Source organism: Helianthus annuus, chromosome 1, assembly GCF_002127325.2.
Source record: "Helianthus annuus cultivar XRQ/B chromosome 1, HanXRQr2.0-SUNRISE, whole genome shotgun sequence".
In the NCBI taxonomy this organism is placed as follows: Eukaryota; Viridiplantae; Streptophyta; class Magnoliopsida; order Asterales; family Asteraceae; genus Helianthus; species Helianthus annuus.
In genome coordinates this window covers 141,585,145-141,603,250 of record NC_035433.2, presented here as the reverse complement: position 1 = coordinate 141,603,250, position 18,106 = coordinate 141,585,145, and the positions used below count along the sequence as shown (strand labels likewise).

Genomic DNA, 18,106 nt, shown 5'->3' with positions numbered 1-18,106 from the left:
TCTAGTTAATATTAGCTAAGAAAAGTTGAACGGAATTGCATACTTTTCAAATCAGAACAATTATCTTCCTAGAATATTAACTTCCGTGTAAGACCAATGTTTACCTTTCAAATGCCTGAAATTTCTTAGAAGACTTAACTTCATCAGCAAATTATAATTCTTCTCTATAAATATGAACAGTGTATAAACTCCAAGAACTCACAAATCAATTCCATAATCCATCAACCTTAATCTTTAATACTTCACAAGACTTCACCAATGGTAAATTCGGGGTCAATCAACCAGCTTCACTTCCTCCTGATTCCGTTTCTAGCTCCTGGCCACATCATCCCCATGATCGACATGGCCAAGTTTCTCGCACAGCGACCGAATGTGACGGTCACCATCGTCACCACACCCCTAAACGCCCTTAGATACGGTTCTACTCTCCAAGAACAAATCAAGTCCGGACTCCCGGTGTGTTTCCTTGAACTGCTGTTTCCCGCGATTGAGAATGGACTACCGGAGGGATGCGAAAGCGCAGATGCTCTACCCGGTCTACATCTACTTCCGAACTTTGCAGCTGCAGTTGACATGTTACAACAAAGACTCGAACAACATTTTGACTCGCTAGAGCCTCCACCGAGTTGTATTATATCTGATAAATACATGCTCTGGGCTGGTGATACAGCGGCAAAGTATGAGATTCCCTTGATCATATTTGATGGAATGAGTTGTTTTAAACAGTTGTGTACTCATCATCTGTATGCATCAAAGGGGTTTGATGATTTGACTGAGACAGAGCCTTTTGTTCTCCCTGGCTTGCCTGACCGTATTGAGATAACTCGAGCTCAGCTTCCACCTGAGTTCAATCATCGTCATGTTGCGACGAGTGAGAAACTTGAACAAGTAAGAGAGACTGAGTCAAAATTTTATGTGCGAATAAGAGAAAACGAGTCGAGAGCTTATGGAATGGTGATCAACTGTTTTGAGGAGTTGGAGCAAGACTATGTTAACAAATTTAAGAAGTTAAAAAGGGGTAAGGTCTGGTGTCTAGGACCGTTATCACTGTCGACTAGTAACGATTCGGGTAAATCCTTAAGGGGTAACAGTGCCTCTAGTGATGATCAACTCTACTTGAAATGGCTCGATTCCAAGGAACCTGGATCAGTGGTCTACGCCTGCTTCGGTAGTAGTAGTCAGATCACCCCTCCTCAACTCATCGAGCTCGGGTTAGCCCTGGAAGCATCTAAATCCCCATTCATATGGGTGATTAGAGCTGGAGACAAAGCTCAAGAGGTTGAGAAATGGTTATCAGAAAACGGGTTTGAAAACAGAATAAAAGATAGAGGGCTCATAATCAGAGATTGGGCACCGCAACTCCAAATCTTATCGCACCCTTCGGTTGGAGGGTTCTTGACACACTGCGGTTGGAATTCAGTCTTGGAAGGGGTTTCTGCTGGTGTCCCTATGATCACATGGCCTCAGTTTGCCAAACAGTTCTTGAACGAGAAGTTAGTTGTTCACGTGTTAGGAATTGGTGTGGGTGTTGGTGCTCCCGGTGTGGTACATTGGGGCGAGGAAGACAGATTTGGGGTCACTGTGAAGAGCGAGCAGGTCAAAACAGCTATAGAAAAAGTAATGGACTCGGGATCCGAAGGAATCGAGAGAAGAAAGAAAGCAAAAGCACTAGGAATGGTAGCGAAGAAAGTAATCAAAGAAGGAGGGTCTTCTCACCATAACTTGACATTATTAATACAAGATCTACTGGAACTTGCAAACGTCAGAAGCCAAAAGCCATTGATTTGAAGCCAATACTTCCAATTTTGGTTAAGGACAGGTACCAAGCATCAATCTTTTTCGAGTAGCCACCATAAAGTATTCGAGTCAGGTGTTATATCTTACTCATATGTGGTTGATTGTAGCCCGATTTAGCAAACTCAATAAACATTAGTGTTGGATATCAAGCAATAATCTTCGAACAAATGAATGCGAATACAAGAATGGATAACGACTATTTAAGATTAATGTTGATATCTTGGTGCTGGAAATGTGATCCAACCAAGTGTATATATACATAACATAGATGGCACGAAGACGCTTAATCATTTGGTTGACGCCAAATGTCAGATATTTTAGTGTAATCAAGATTAATTAGGTGACCAAAGGGAATTATAATATGCATCGAACAAGTTAGTAGGTGCGGGAGTGCATGCTTGTTCAAGTGGTTATAATTCCGAGAGTTCAGGCGCAATTCCGAATGGGGTTCCAAGTAGGGCTCTTCATGAGCCGAGCCGAGCCGAGCTAGGGCAAGCTTGGGCTCGGCTCGATTATAAACCGAGCTGGCTCGGCTCGGCTCAGATTTGAAACCGAGCTGAAAATCTAAGCTCGGGCTCGGCTTGGTTTTAAACCGAGCTGGCTCGGCTCGGCTAGGTTTGGCTCGATTTTAAAAATAAAAATTTATACATAGCTCTCAAATTCTGTATTCTAAAATATTATTCAATACTTCAAAAGAACATATTTAAAATAAGTTCAACCTAATACATTACAAGCCAAAATCACGTTCAACAACGCAAAATAAGTTTTTTTATTTCAACTAAATACAATATTTGTTCATTTGCACGACAATCAACCTTTAAATATGTCATAGATATCAAACTACAAGCCTAAATACATGTAAATAATAATCACTTTTTTGTAATATATTATATGTATATAAAAATAAAATACATTATAAGTAAAATAATTCGAGCTAAGCCGAGCCGAGCTACCAAGCGAGCCAAACCGAGCCAATTTGGCTCGTCACAAGCCGATCCGAGCTAGGCTCACTTTCTAACCGAGCCGAGCCGGCTCGGCTCACTTTCAAACCGAGCCATATTGAGCGAGCTTTTTCCGAGCTAAATCCGAGCGAGCTTCGAGCGAGCTCCGAGCCGCGAGCTTTTTGGACAGCCTTAGTTCCAAGGGGACAACGACCCCTTGGCGGGGGCTGTAGGGCAGCACCCCTGGGTGCGGGGTCCAAGGGGCAGAGCCCCTGACTGGGGTCTAAGGTCGGCTTGGAATTTTTTTTATTTTAATTAAATTGTTTTATGGAAAATACCTTAGGAAAAATAATTTCTAATAACTCGTCATAATTTTTAGATAAAAAATTAAGGCAGTTGCAAGGCAATTTAAAATTTTAAAGAAGATACTGCAAATTATCCCTAAATTCTTATTATCTTTTTGGTCTCATTCACGAATTCAAAATAGACATACTCTTTGTTCAATTTCTTGAATCAAAGTTGTATTCGATTGAATTATTCGGAAGAACCACCGAAAGAATTTGATCTGAGAGTGACTACACGCTTCTTTAATTATCTGTGGTATTCAAAATTCCCCAACACCAAAAACCGTTTAGAACTGTTTTGTAATGAACCTCCCAAACCCATCCACAAAATTGTCGAATTATCCTATGTGTTATACTAAATAACGTCTAAAACATACTTATATACAATACATACACTCAAATATAAATGATTAAGTTTATAAGTCTAACAGACTCCCCTAAACTTAATTAGCCAGGTAGAATGTTGTTAAGTTGTTTCTTCACATGATTGAGAACCGACTGATTTGCTTCATGGGTTGCCTTGGCTGTTTGCTGGAAATTAAATGCCCTTTTCATGAGCCTATTCATCCCCCTCCAATCTAATCTGACACACAAAGCATAGCCAACCAAGTCTTCTTCATGCGTCAATGTAGTGTTTGTGATCGTGGCTTCTCCTCCGGCAATGGTTGTGTCTGCACTTGTACCCTCTACATCTTGACATGAAACAACAGAAAATGTTGTGTTTGGTGTACTTATACACCAGAACATCAAGAAATTCTGCATGTGTAACGCTCATATCATAACCTTCACTCCATTCAAAGCCTAGTTCTTTTTGCTATCTGAAGAAACACTGACCTATGCAGCACCTACGGCTTCAATGATTAGTGACCCGAACGCTTGGCTGCAAAACAGAAACACCGTTAGGACTCGTTACAGGAATGGGGTTATTCCTGTAACCACCCTCCGGTGTGAGAATAAGTATCGGTTTATGAAAGAAGTTTTGGAGAAGAAGATGTATGAGAACAAGATGATCATACCTTATACGTTTACCTCTATTTATAGGTTTTCCATTAGGGTTTCCTTTAACCTAGGATATATTCCGATAAGTTAGAGATTTACACGATCTTCCCGCAAAGTTGGAGATTTGGTTGTGCAACTTCCATGTAGATATGGAAGGTTCTAGAATAATCGTTTGTATTTATATTAATATAATAGGTTGAAACCGGGTCAGGTTGACCGATGCGGGTCACACCTCGTCATGTCCCCCCAGTCCGAGTTCATGGAAAGAAATCCATTAGGTCGGACTAAGAGAAAAAAGAAAAAGTTAGTGTATTATGGTTTTTGCTACGGTTTTGGGAAATGACGGCGAAAATATAGGATGTGACAGTTGGGTCATCATATTAGTGACAACTGTTTTTACCCCATATGGACACGTATTTCCGTTCGTACATATTTTTGAATTTGAAAAGTTGCCTTTGCGTATAAATAACGACTCTTTATGTAGGAGTTCAAATCCCCTCTCCCAAATCATTCCTTCGTCGTTCTTTCTAATCAATGGCTTCGAAAACCAACGAATCGTCTTCCACCGCTGCCGCCCCTACAGACATATTGTTTTGTAAGTGGGGCGTAACATCCTTCAACAACCTTGTTCATGATTATGGTATTAGGGCTGAATGGAACCCCGTTTTGCCGTCCAAGACCGACACTGCATTCCCCTTGAAAGCGGGTAAAATCACTTTGTTCAGTGATTTTTTCAAATTCTGCAATTTCCGGCTACCCATCACCAAATTTTTGAAATCGGTGCTTGATTTTTACCGTATCCACATTTCTCAAATACATCCCCTTGGGTTAGTGAAACTTCGGCAATTTGAGTTTGCCTGCATAGCACTAGGCCATATCCCAAAACTGGTTGTCTTTAGGGCTTTCTTTGTGCTTGTGTGGAAATCCCCTTTCTTTACCTTCGACCGGAGGGATACTGACGTGTCGTGCCTAAGGGATATTCCTACCAGTTCGAGGGACAAAGATTGGAAGAAAAAATTCTTCTATCTTGATGCCTCTGTTATCCCTGGGGAAATGCACTAGAGAGAGAAAGGGCCAAAGGATAAAGTAAAAGACGATGTTCCTCCTGAGGATGCGTACGCGTCAAATGTTCTGTACATAAAGCTGTGTGGCCGCCCCTTCGAGTGCACAATTATTCCTGAAGGTGCGTTGGTGATGGCCGGCATGAGTTTGTTGTGGCCTGATATTAAGCGTTATCCCTCATTTCAAAGGGACGATGCAGGTATGTTTACTTTGTCGTGTATTGCTATTTTTGCTGTGTTTTTTTTTTAACTCCCAATATGTCACACAGGGGAGTGGGGTATGTTTGACTTTATTGATCCTCCTCGGCATCTCGCGTTGAAGCCTGCCGACCGCGTGTTGGACGAAGGAGAACCAGATGTGCTAAGGGTGCATCTTGAGCAGTTTCTTCTACCCGCTGTACCGGCGGACCCCACATCATACGTCACCCAATTGTCAGGTGTGGCAACTACCGCCGTGTCAGTGTCGGAGAAAAAACCTACCCGGATAAAGCTTACCGGGAAGAAACACACATCGATCCATGGGGGTGCGCCCTCCGTGGAGGAAACTTCCAGTGTTGGGCGTGATGTTCCCTTGGTCACTGATCTGACCAGTCCAGGTCGTGCCTTTAAGAAAAGAAAAACCTTTGTGGCGCCTACTCTAAGTGCCTTTGAGGCGGTACAGGCTGCTTGTGCTTTCCCAACAGGTATCTATTACTGACTGCCGCTGTAGCATACTAGTGTTCATGTTGCTAAACCCCCGCTACGTTTATTGTGCAGGTACCTCTGTGGGAGTGCCACCTGGGGTTGTTACACCAACACTTGTGCCGACCGTGGCGTTGTCATGTCCTGGTTCCAGTGTTAGTATGTCCACAGTCCCCAAGTCCTCGGCTTCTGCTACTGCCGCTGTGAGCTGTGCCATGCCCCTCCCTATTCCTACGTTATCAGTAGCTGTAACTGTTGATCCGCTGTCCACACTTCGGACAGGCGGTCTTGATACACCTGTGATTGACTCGCCCAGAGGCATTTTTGCTGATGTAGATCAAGATGCTACTCCCGTGTCAGCGGCACAGGAGGTGACCAGCGTGGGTGGTGGCGAAACTCGAGGATCGAGCAGCGGTATTGCTGATGACGGTGTCCGTCTGATTGACGACCTGTTTATACCAACTGTTCGTTGGGACCCCAATGCTCAGGACAAACGCTATCAGCCTCACTGGAAAATCGCTGAATCTTCAAGATCTGATGAATTCTTCAATATCTGACTCTGTGAGCCTACCACGAAGGTTGGTTGAAATCCGTCGCAGGTGGATGCATGATAACACCCAACTCCACCAGGCTCGATCAACTATTCAGGAATTGAGGGACGACAAGCATCGCTTAGAAAGTCAACTTCAGACTGTGGGATTAAGGGAGGCCAGATTCTTGTCGGAGAAAAACAAAGCTGAGGAAGATTTGCAGAGGGTGACTAACCATCTTGCTGAAGAACGGATCTTGTGGGCCCGCGACATGGCGGAAAAAGATCGAGTGTTGGCTCAGGCCAAGAATATACAGGAGGAGTTGGAGCGTAAGGCCATAGCGGAGGCTCAGAAGGTGAGACTCGAGTTATCGGCCCAATTGGAAAAATTTCGTGTTGACACTGATTTTGTGTCTCAGGTTCAAGAGCGGTACCAAAGCTTGACAACTGAAATAGAAGCCTCCCATACCAAAATCCGGCTTATGCAGGCAGAGCTGGAGGAACGGGAAGGAAAGGTCAAGGAGTTGCAGGACCATTGCGATTCACTTGTCACTCAGAACAACAAACTTGCTGTATCGTCCTCCTCTAAACTAAAAGAAGTGGAAAATGCGCTGGCACAATCCAACGCAGAAGTCGATGATTTGACCAGCCAGCTAGCGGCTATGCGGGGAGACAGGAATTGGTTGATAACTAATGGGCTTGTGGGGGCGTTCGAGTACCTGCGTGAATCGCCCCATTTTACCAGCTTGGTTGATCGTCTCTCCGTGGCTGCGTACCAATCCGGGCATCATGATGGTGTGTATAAGGGCTATATGGATTGCCATCAGTTGGATAGGGTATCGCCGGATTTTCATGCTGTCAAGGGTAAGCTGCAAACTGATATGGCGAGCGCCCTTGAAGCGGCGTACACCGAGCCGCTGCCCTGTTATGGCGATTTAATGGACAAAGTCAATGAGGATGGGATAGAATCGCTGCGTCTGATGCTGGACCCCGCGGAGGAGTCTGAAGAAGAATGACAACCTTGTTTTTCTTTTTGTTGCTTGTGATGTACTCTTATTGCTTTGCTAATGACACTGTTTGAATTGGGTTTAGTGCCCCTTTCTGTTTTGATTTGGCAGCTATATTAATGCAAATGTCATGATTTCTGACACCGCCGAATTTTTACAATATGGCTCTGTGACGTGTGATGATTATTTTCCATTAATGCACCCGACGTCATCACTATCAAAACTTTTTACTCCTGCTATAAATTTACCTTCCGTTTCCTTATTTGGTTGTTTGGACATGATGGAAAGAAAACGATATAGGCAAAGACTTTCCGAGATCTTCCGGGTCCTTGACGCTGCTGATGGCTTGCTCCAGCTGCAATACCCGGTAACGAGGTCGATGCTTAGGGGGAGGAGACCCATTCCCAATGCTGCTCCGGTTCGTGCTAACCGAGCATGTCAGAGCATTGTTATTGAGGATCCTCAACCAGTGGATCCCGGAGTGCCACAGCTATCAGCTGATGTGCTATCTAGTCTGATTCCGGTGAACCCTGAACAGCGATACCGTCTGACGTACCAACGCCACTCTGGTGGTCGGCCGAGGAGGCAGCAGGCGGATGGCTCAGGTGCGGTGGTTCCGATGGTTGATGGTTCATCTGACAATTTGGCCATCGATCCAGTTGTAGTTGTGGGTGATGAGGTGGTGGTGCATACCCCTGCAGTGGTGATGGCACCCCACCTTCCTCAGTAGGTGTTTTGAACATGTTCTGTATTTTGGTTCCCATATGTTTGGTTTTTAGTGACAGGGACAAGTACATGGTTTTTTTGAGATAGGTTATGTACATGTAGTGATGCCTATCTGTTTTGGGGCGGTGTATGTATCTATTACCAAGATACCCGCCGTAAGCGCTTGTTAGTGTTAACCCTATGACTTATATGAATGAAAATATTTCGTGTTTAAGGGTGTTGTTTGTGTTTTTACCGTTTTATGCATTCATCGTGCGATGGTAACTTTTGTAACAAATAAACTTAAATCTTTATTAAACTTGCATGGAGTAATAAAAGAAAAGCAGGAAAACCCCAACACGGGTTACAAATGTGAGTTGAGAAAATAGTTAACTCTTGCTGTTAGGAGCAAGGTTTTACAGGTAGCATTTCCTCAACTGGGCGATGTTCCAACTGCGCGGTATTGGCGTGCCATCTAGTCGGGATAGGCGATAGGCCCCTTTACCCAGATCTTCTTGGACGATATAAGGGCCTTCCCAGTTTGGGCCCAGTTTTCTGAGGGTTCCATTCTTCTTGCTTCGTTATCACGCATGACGTACTCACCCGCTTTGAAACTCTGTTTAGCCACCCGTTTGTTATAATACTTTTCCAACGCTTTCTTGTATCGTGCTTCGCTGATGGCGGCTGCCTCATGCCTTTCTTCCAACAAATCCAAGCCTTCTCTCAGAAATTGGTCGTTGTCATTGCCTATGTTGAGACGGCGTAACGACGGTAACCCTGCTTCAGCAGGTATCATTGCCTCCATTCCGTAGGTAAGGCTGAATGGGGTTTCGTTGTTGCTAGTTTTGGGCATTGTTCTATGTGCCCAAAGGACATGTGGCAATTCTTCCACCCACGAGCTTCCCTCGTGCCCCAGTCGTTTCTTGATGCCCTCCAGTAAACTCCTGTTCGTCCGCTCCACCTGTCCGTTACCTTGGGGGTGTGCTACCGACGTAAAAATCTGCTGGATGTGGAGATCAGTGCACCATTCCTGGAAAATTCTATCCGTGAACTGTGTTCCGTTGTCACTCACCAGGTAAAGCGGTAACCCGAACCTGCACACTATGTGCTTCCAGAGGAACTTTTTGGCATTTTCCGCCGTTATCTTAGCCAAGGGTTTTGCTTCCACCCATTTGGTGAAGTAATCAACCGCCACAATTAGGTACTTTAACTTTCCGGGGGCCGGCGGGAAAGGTCCTACGATATCCACGGCCATTTCTGGAAAGGACACGCTGCTGTTACCGGTACCAGGCTATTCTTGGGCCGTATTGTCTGAGGAGCGAACTTCTGGCAACTGCGGCATTTTCGTAGTTCAGTTACAGCGTCTTCGTGCATCCCAGGCCAGTAATATCCCGCGCTATGGATTTTGGCCACCACTGCTCGAGGTCCGGCGTGTATGCCGCATAGACCCGCGTGAATTTCGCTGATGAGGTACTTTGCCTCTACCGGGGAGACACATCGCAGCAACGGACCCAAGTAAGATTTTCGGTATAGGACACCATCATTGACCTCATATTGTAGCGCTTTCGTTTGTATCTTCTGTGCTTCGCCCTTGGCGGGAGGTAGTTCACCTGTCTCGAGGAAGCGTAGAATCGGAGTATACCAGCAAGGTTCTTCCATTGTGATGGCGGAAACACTCAGTGGTTCAATTGAGGGTGTCTGTAACGTTTCGACTTTGACTTCCTTTTCCATGCCTGAGGTGGCGAGTTTGCTTAGGGCGTCTGCTATTTGATTCTTTCCTCTATGTACATGGTTGAGTGTGACCTTGTCAAAGGAATCCATGAGTTCTTTAGTTTTCGCCAGGTATTTCGCCATTGACTCGTCTTTAGCTTCATACGTTTCGTTTACCTGATTGTTAACCAGCAACGAGTCGACGTATGCGTCTACCCTGGCTGCCCCCATGGATTTTGCCATCCGTAAACCTGCCAATAATGCCTCGTACTCCGCTTCATTATTAGAACATTCAAAATCGAAACGTAAGGCGTACATTAGTCTGATTTGATCTGGACTTATTAGCATTAGGCCTGCACCGGACCCCTTTCCGCTAGACGATCCATCAGTGTATAGCTTCCAAGTCTGCCTTGTAGTGCTGGACTCTGGTATATCTTGGACGACTGGGTCCGTAATGACTTCTCCTTCCGGTATTTCAGCTAAAAAATCAGCGATCACTTGCCCTTTAACCGCTGTTCGCTTCTGATATTCAATATCTAAAGCCCCCAGCTCAATGGCCCATTTAGTCAACCTGCCCGAAACCTCTGGCTTGTGTAAGACTTGCTGTAGCGGGTAATTGGTTAAGATTTGTACGCGGTGTGCCTGAAAGTATCTTCTTAGTCGCCTTGTGGCGTGTACTAATGCTAAAACTAGCTTTTCCAGTGTAGGATAGCGCGTTTCAGGCCCCGCTAGCACCCGGCTTATGTAGTATATTGGTGTCTGCTTCCCTTCTCGTTCAACCATGAGCACGGCGCTTACCGCCGTATGAGCTGCCGCTAAATACATTTTTAATATTTCACTGGGCCTTGGCGCTGTCAGCGTAGGTAACCCTTCTATAAAACGTTTCATTTCTTGTAGAGCCTGCTCCGCTTCGCTGGTCCATTTGAAATTCTTCTTGTTGAGGCAATCTTTTAATGTTTTTATGAAAGGCAATGATTTTTCGGCGTGCCTTGCTAAGAACCTGTTGATTGCTACTAGTCGTCCATTTAGGGCTTGAGCTTCTTTCAGCGTTCGGGGAGAAGACATTCGCGCTATGGCGGCTACCTTTTCCGGGTTAGCTTTAAAACCGTCTCGGGTGACCACTACCCCCAGGAACTTCCCCTCTTCCACCCCAAACGAACACTTCTTTGGATTTAATTTTATGTTGTATTCTCTGAGCCGCTGGAAAGTTTCCTCGATATCTGCCAACATCTGTTTTTCTTCGCTGCTTTTAATTACGAGGTCGTCTACATAGACTTCCAAATTTCGCCCGATCTGTGCCTCAAACACCTTGTCCATGAGCCTCTGATAGGTAGCTCCTGCGTTTCGTAGCCCAAAAGGCATCTTGGTATAACAAAAGATGCCCACGTCGGTATGAAACGCTGTTTTTTCTTCATCTTCCTTGGACATTTTAATCTGGTGGTACCCTTTATACGCGTCTAGGAAACATTTGAATCGGTAGGGTACCAGGGAGTCGACCTTTAAATCAATCTCGGGTAACGGGTACGCATCTTTTGGGCACGCCTTGTTTAAGTCTTTGAAATCGATGCACATTCGCCACGTGCCATCTGGTTTTTTCACCATGACCGGGTTGGACACCCATGTATGGTATTGCGTTTCCCTGAGGATTCCAGCTTCCACTAACTTTCGTACTTCTTTAACAACCGCCGCCCGGCGGTCCGGGGCCATGCTGCGCTTACCCTGAGCAACCGGCTTGACGCCTGGAAGTGTGGCGAGCCTGTGTTCCGCTTTGTCACGGGGGACTCCCGTCATATCGGAGTGCTCGAAAGCAAAAATGTCCGCGTTTCTTTTTAACAATTGCTTCAAGTCGCTTACAACTTCCGGGGACAGAGTGTCCCCAATTGTGACCATTTGGTCTGGATGGCGCGTGCTTAATACCCATCTTTCTGGGCCCGTGGCCCCAGTGGGCCCCTGGCGACATCGTTTGGTATTTAGTACTTCCCCGATTTTATCGCGAAATACGGTAGCGATACCTTGCGGTGTTGGGAACTTCATAAAACCCCTTGCCGTGGAGACTATGGCGTCCAATTTCCCCAGGGTGAATCTTCCGATTATCACATTGTGGTATGACTCAGCGCGGACTACAAGGAAAGTTAGTAGTATGGTTCTTTCTTTAGGTGGTTGCCCGAAGGTTACCGGGAAAGTGATTTGACCAATAGGGTCAACCTTTTCCCCTGTGAAACCTTTGATAGGGGCGTGTACTGATTCAAGCAACTTCCTATCCTCTGGTTGCATTCTGTTAAAGCAATGTTCATAAATAATGTCTTCTGAGCTTCCGGTGTCGACTAGGATTCGCCTCATGCGGTAGTCTTCTACTGCCGCGGAGATGATCAAGGGGTCTGTGGTAAGATGCAAATCCTCCATTCGCGGTTCTATAGTCATTGTTGCCAACATCCAAGGCTCGAGCGTGGAGAAACTCCGCTTCGCCCCCCTTCCCGTGTCAGCGTGCACCATGTTCAATTCGCGCGGCCTTTTGCCTGCCGCTTTATCATTCTCCTCCTTGACCACAGGCGGGCCTTGCTTGATATCTCGCACTAGGTGTGCCAACTTACCCGACTTCACAAAGTATTCGATCTGTTTTTTAAGCTGAAAACAGTCGTTGGTGTCATGCCCGCTCCCCTTGTGGTACTCGCAGTATTTACTCGTATCCTTGTTAGGGTTGTCTTTCAACGGCTTTGGTGGATTAAGCCTGAGGTTTTCTGAGGCAAGAATTTCAGCCGGGGTCTTGCTTAAGTTGGGATATTCAGACCGAGGTTTTGACGTCTCATTCCTTGAATAGGAGCTTCGGTGTCTGTCATATCGCGAGTCTTTGTCGTTTCTCTGGTGTCGGTCCCCCCTATGTTTGCTTTTGGACCCCCGGTGATCTTTTTCTTCTGATTTTTAGGGCTTCTTTCTTTCTATTGGCTGCATGACTGGCTGCTACCGCTTTTTCTTGTATAACATATACTTTGGCTATTCGCAGTATTTCATCTATGGTTGGGGGTACACCATCCCTTCCATGCAGCGTTCTTAGTAGCTCGTCATCGTTGACTCCTTGGAGGAACGCTCCACATGCCAGATCGTTGGTGACGACTGGGATCGCCAGGCTTTCTTTGTTGAATCTGATGATAAAGTTTTCTACCGTCTCATTGTCTCGGCGACGAATATGAAGGAGTTCGTTCCTATCTTTCGTATGTCGGCGCTGCTGACTAAACTGTAGGATAAACTTTGATTCCAAATCTTCAAAGCTGTCTATCTCGCCTGTGGGCAGGCTGTCCCACCATACTCGTGCCGCTCCCACTAGAGTTTGTACGAACATTTTGCACCATAGGGGCATGGGCCAGCAGGCCACTTCACCGGCGCTCTTAAATAAATTGAGATGGTCGTCAGGGTCGGTGAGGCCATCGTACTTGCCGACCGTTTGGGGCATTTTGGGTTTTTCCTTAATAGGAGCTTCGGTGATCCTACGAGTGAATTTGGACCGGAACGTCGCGTCTACCGGCTTGTATGGTTTGGTTAGTTCATCTTCTTCCACATTTACGGGTTGTGCTGGTGGAACGTTCATACCCGGGGCAGGTCCTGCCATTAGGTTGGAGTTTTCCAACGGGGCTACCCGGGGTCTGACCGCATTTCCTCTGTCGTGCACAGGCTCAGTTGGCGCTTGAGTATACATTGGTTGTGGAGTTGGAACATTCCACCATGGCGGCATGTAAGCCGCGTACGGCGATTGAGAGCTTCCTTGCGCTGTTCCCTGAAACGGGTACGCTGAACCCCCGTATGAGGGTAAATACCCGTAAGGGGGTGCATAGCAATACCCCGGGAAATACACCTGATTTCCTGGTGTGACAGGGGCATTCATTACTCCAGCTGGCATGATGACCGGCTGATGAGGTGGTGTAGATAACGCCGCCGTGAGCGCTGCTGAGTATAGCGGCGGCATTGGGTTGGAAACCAACGGCTGGTAGTATTGGGGCGTACTGATTTCTAACACTATGGTACTAGGGCTCGCCGAGGTAATAACAGGGGTGGAGTAAAGGCGTGAAGCCTGTGAAAAAATAGTTGTCACCGGGGTGAATGCGTTACTGCTAGCTCCCCCCAACCCCCTTGGTGGTATTTGTGAGGGCATATAGAGGAAAGGGCTTGTAACCACAGTCTGGGAAGAGACGGTGGTGATATTGTCAAAACCTGGAGGTGGTCCTTCTGCCTCGAACTCTGGGTCTAACGACCTCGTAACGGCTGGGGAAGACTGTGGGACGGTACTGGTTTCCGCCCCTAACGCCAAATTATTATCTGCCAACGTTTGACCAGCCGTGTTCTGATCACTTGCCATGAGGTTCTTGTCGCTAAATAGGTCCCACGGATGGCGCCAATGAAGAAACACTGACCTATGCAGCACCTACGGCTTCAATGATTAGTGACCCGAACGCTTGGCTGCAAAACAGAAACACCGTTAGGACTCGTTACAGGAATGGGGTTATTCCTGTAACCACCCTCCGGCGTGAGAATAAGTATCGGTTTATGAAAGAAGTTTTGGAGAAGAAGATGTATGAGAACAAGATGATCATACCTTATACGTTTACCTCTATTTATAGGTTTTCCATTAGGGTTTCCTTTAACCTAGGATATATTCCGATAAGTTAGAGATTTACACGATCTTCCCGCAAAGTTGGAGATTTGGTTGTGCAACTTCCATGTAGATATGGAAGGTTCTAGAATAATCGTTTGTATTTATATTAATATAATAGGTTGAAACCGGGTCGGGTTGACCGATGCGGGTCACACCTCGTCACTATCAAAGCCCATAAGTTTTGCTCATTAACCCATCTGTGTCCCCTTCTCTCTTGACAACTAAATAAAGATCTAGCAGATCTACCTTACAACCATTTTCTATGACTTATGGAACACTACAGTGTTGGGAACCATTAGATAATTGTGCACGAACCAATCCACCAGTTCTTCAAATTTGCCCCTCAATTCAAACTTAAACTCTAACACAAATTCTACATTTCTTGTAAATCAATAAACTTTAAACAATCATCAAACGATTCAAATGTTATTTTTTTTTACAACTTGATTCTTCCTCTCAAGATTCAGAATCGAATCTTGATCAAGTTCTTCACAGTAGGCATTTATGTGATCTTCCCTATAGTTTTCATGTTCTTCATTGTTTTCTATGGTAAATGTCTTTGCCTTTTCTTTCTCACATACTTTAACTTCTACTTTAAAAAGAAGTAACCAGAATCTCGATTGCAAGTTTAACACAAAAGCCCGTTTACTGATTCAAATACCACATAGACATAGCCTTGGAATTAATGACTTTGATTAATAGTTAGGGACCGTTTTTAAATAAACTATAACAACCTAACAATCCGTTACACTATACCAACTACCCACCAATTTACCAACCCACTAATGATGCAAGGTAATCGTAAATACGCTTGCTAAAAGACAAATAGTTCAAATATAATAAACGTTTACCAAGAAATCAACACAAGTGGTCAAAAGTACCAGTTACAAGAATCAGAAAAACAGAGTTTAATTTGAAAACTTGAACAATCGTTCATCCGGGGGAAGTCATAAGAGAAAAGATAAAGGTAACCTCTTCTAAGTTTCAGATTCTAGGTTTACACAAAACTCAATTTACTCGGTTTCTTGGACACCATATAGACATGATGCTGGGATGTAACACCTCGGAATTTCATATTGAATCGTATGGCAACACGTGTCCAATTAACTCTCAAATATGCCACAATGTTGGACGAGAGGGACTAATTGTGTAAAATAGTGGAAGATTGGATGTGGAGGGACTAAATATGTTAACATGCCATAGTTTTGGCCTCTGAGTAACCCTTACGGGCCGCAAGGTCTAAAGCCTTACGGACCGTAAGATAAATATAATATTGTTACTGGCAGTCGGTTACGGACCATAAGCCTTAATAGCTTACGGACTGTAAGCATTTGAAAACCATGGACGCGCATAAGGCTTACGGACCGTAAGCCATGACCTCTTACGGTCCGTAAGGGGTTGCAGCTAGCAGAATGCAGTCTGCTATGGCAGCCTGCATGTTTAGCCAAGTATACGCGAATTGCCACTCTAAATCTGGTTCTAACACCTCACATAATACTTGTACACATATAAGAATCCCTCATAACACTGCATGATCCTACATCTCATGTTCAAGTATAAATAGCAATCATATTCAACCAATTTCTTTGCTCATTTCACTCTTTTCTCTCTACTCACTTATTTCTAGAGATTGCTTTTCTTTAGAGGCCTCCCACTGAATTCTTATTCCACCTAGAACACTTGTAAGTGTTCTTTCATAGTTCATTTCTTGTGTAGGCTAAGTTATTAGCCGAAAGTCAAGCAAATTGACTTTTGCTTTGACTTTCAGTTATGACCATTATGGTCAAGCTAATGTTCGAATTGAACATGCTACATGATCATAATAAGGCAGGTGATAAAAAACCTGTGAGGGCACCTCCTGAAGATCACGTTAAGTTGGTCAAATAACGGGTCAAAGTTATGTTAAAATAAAAGTCAAAACGCAGTTCTACGGGAAATGTATAAAATGAACTTCTAAGTATCTAAACACATATTTTTGACATTATATCAGTTGGTAAAACATATTAGAACATGTTAAAGCATGTTCAACTCGTCATTTCCTGCTTATAGTCCGGTTTGCAACGAAAGTCAAGAAGTTTGACTTCTGTTTTGACTTTCGATTCTGACCAGATTTAGCTAAGTTACCTACTGATTTGAAGTTGCATTGTGACCATATTAATGTATGGAATAACCCTATGAGGTTATACCATATGATAATAATCAATTGTCGGATTTTATGCAAGTTCATATATTATGCCTTAAAAATACCGAAAATGCCCTTTTGAGCATAAAATAGTTTTAAACCATAATGTACATATATATTGGAATACCTACTGATGTGGTAACTTAATAAAGATGTTTTGGCATAATGAACTTGAAATTAACTCATCCTATCACATGATACCGCCTATGCGTGTACGGTTGACTTATATAACTTAGTTTATATAAGTTAACCGAATTGGGTCAAATCCTTCAATTTCTTTTAAAATCCAGAATGTATTATGGTGACCCATATTATACAAGTCATAGTACTTGTGAGGGTACAAACCACATTCTATCCGGTCACCGTTTAATCTAGCGAACCGTACCTTTTTCATTATATTATAGTTAACTGGTCCAAGTCGTATGTCTTGAATAAGACCTGTTAACATTCTAATGGATAATAATTCCATTCATTCCAGACTAAGGGTGTCCAGTAAATTGCAACCTTACTTGTTATTTTGTTTGAATGGTTGTGCTTATATTTGTCTTTGGATTGTAAGGACTTAAGTCAGGTAAATACTCTTAACCTATTTTTCCTATACGGGCTTGAGATACGGTAAATTATTACCGCATGGCCGGGTATGGGATCAATGACCTATGTGTTCAAGAATCCAAATAACCTTTTTTAATTCGTATTGCTTAATAACTTAAACAATGGGGGTTAATGCGATCGTGTCCTGGATATCCTTGGCTCATTCAATTGCAAATGGCCACGACTTAAGCACGGGGTATATGTATACACCTGACAGATGCCAATGCTATGATAAAATATTTTTATAACCCAATATGGGTTTATCCAATAAGGGTATTAAAGTGGTGTGTCCCAAGTTATTTATGAAAATATATGTGCCATAGTGTACATGAAAATGATTTTGAAATATTTTTAAAATGTGTCGATTATTTGTATTTACCAGTGAAAATTGACGTATCTTCAAAAGACTAAGCGCAGGTTGCAAATAACGTAAATAGGCTGGAAGTTGTCCGGTAATTGCTTAAGTGAAATTTGCAACTCCATGCAAGAAGCCTAGGTCTTTATATAATCTTTTGTTATTTGATCCGCCTGTGGATCTTTTATACACTATCGATCTATATATTATTTTAGGAACTTTTGGACATTTATAATTTGTAATAATTATTTTTATACTCCCAAGACTTCCGTTGTGTTATTGTGAATATCTATATCAATTTGTCACAAGTAAACCCAAGTCCGGGCCAATAGGAAAATCAGGGTGTGACATGATAGTTGGTTAATTTAATTAGTGGTAACAAAAAAAGGTCTTTGTCATCAGATCTTTTACAGTTCAATTACCCTATTTACTAGTGTGAGTCAACCTACTCTATGTCACCCAACAAGCTACTAGGTTTTGTCATTAACCGAACAAGTTGTAAAGTAAGAACTCAAAACACATGCAAATAGTATAAATAAACCAACAAATCAAATTGTTT

At 43.9% G+C, this 18,106-nt stretch overlaps 1 protein-coding gene across 1 annotated transcript; it reads left to right on the top strand.

Moving 5' to 3' along the window:
- Positions 1 to 188: 188 nt before the first annotated feature.
- On the top strand, positions 189 to 1,946 carry LOC110867773 (UDP-glycosyltransferase 73C6). The gene has a single exon (XM_022116774.2). It carries the CDS (start codon positions 259 to 261, stop codon positions 1,786 to 1,788), a length of 1,530 nt encoding a protein of 509 aa, XP_021972466.1. The 5' UTR covers positions 189 to 258; the 3' UTR covers positions 1,789 to 1,946.
- The last annotated feature ends 16,160 nt before the right edge of the window (positions 1,947 to 18,106 follow it).

Excerpts from the sequence above, each read along its gene's own strand:
- LOC110867773 (XM_022116774.2), top strand. The coding sequence starts at position 259 with ATGGTAAATTCGGGGTCAATCAACCAGCTTCACTTCCTCCTGATTCCG.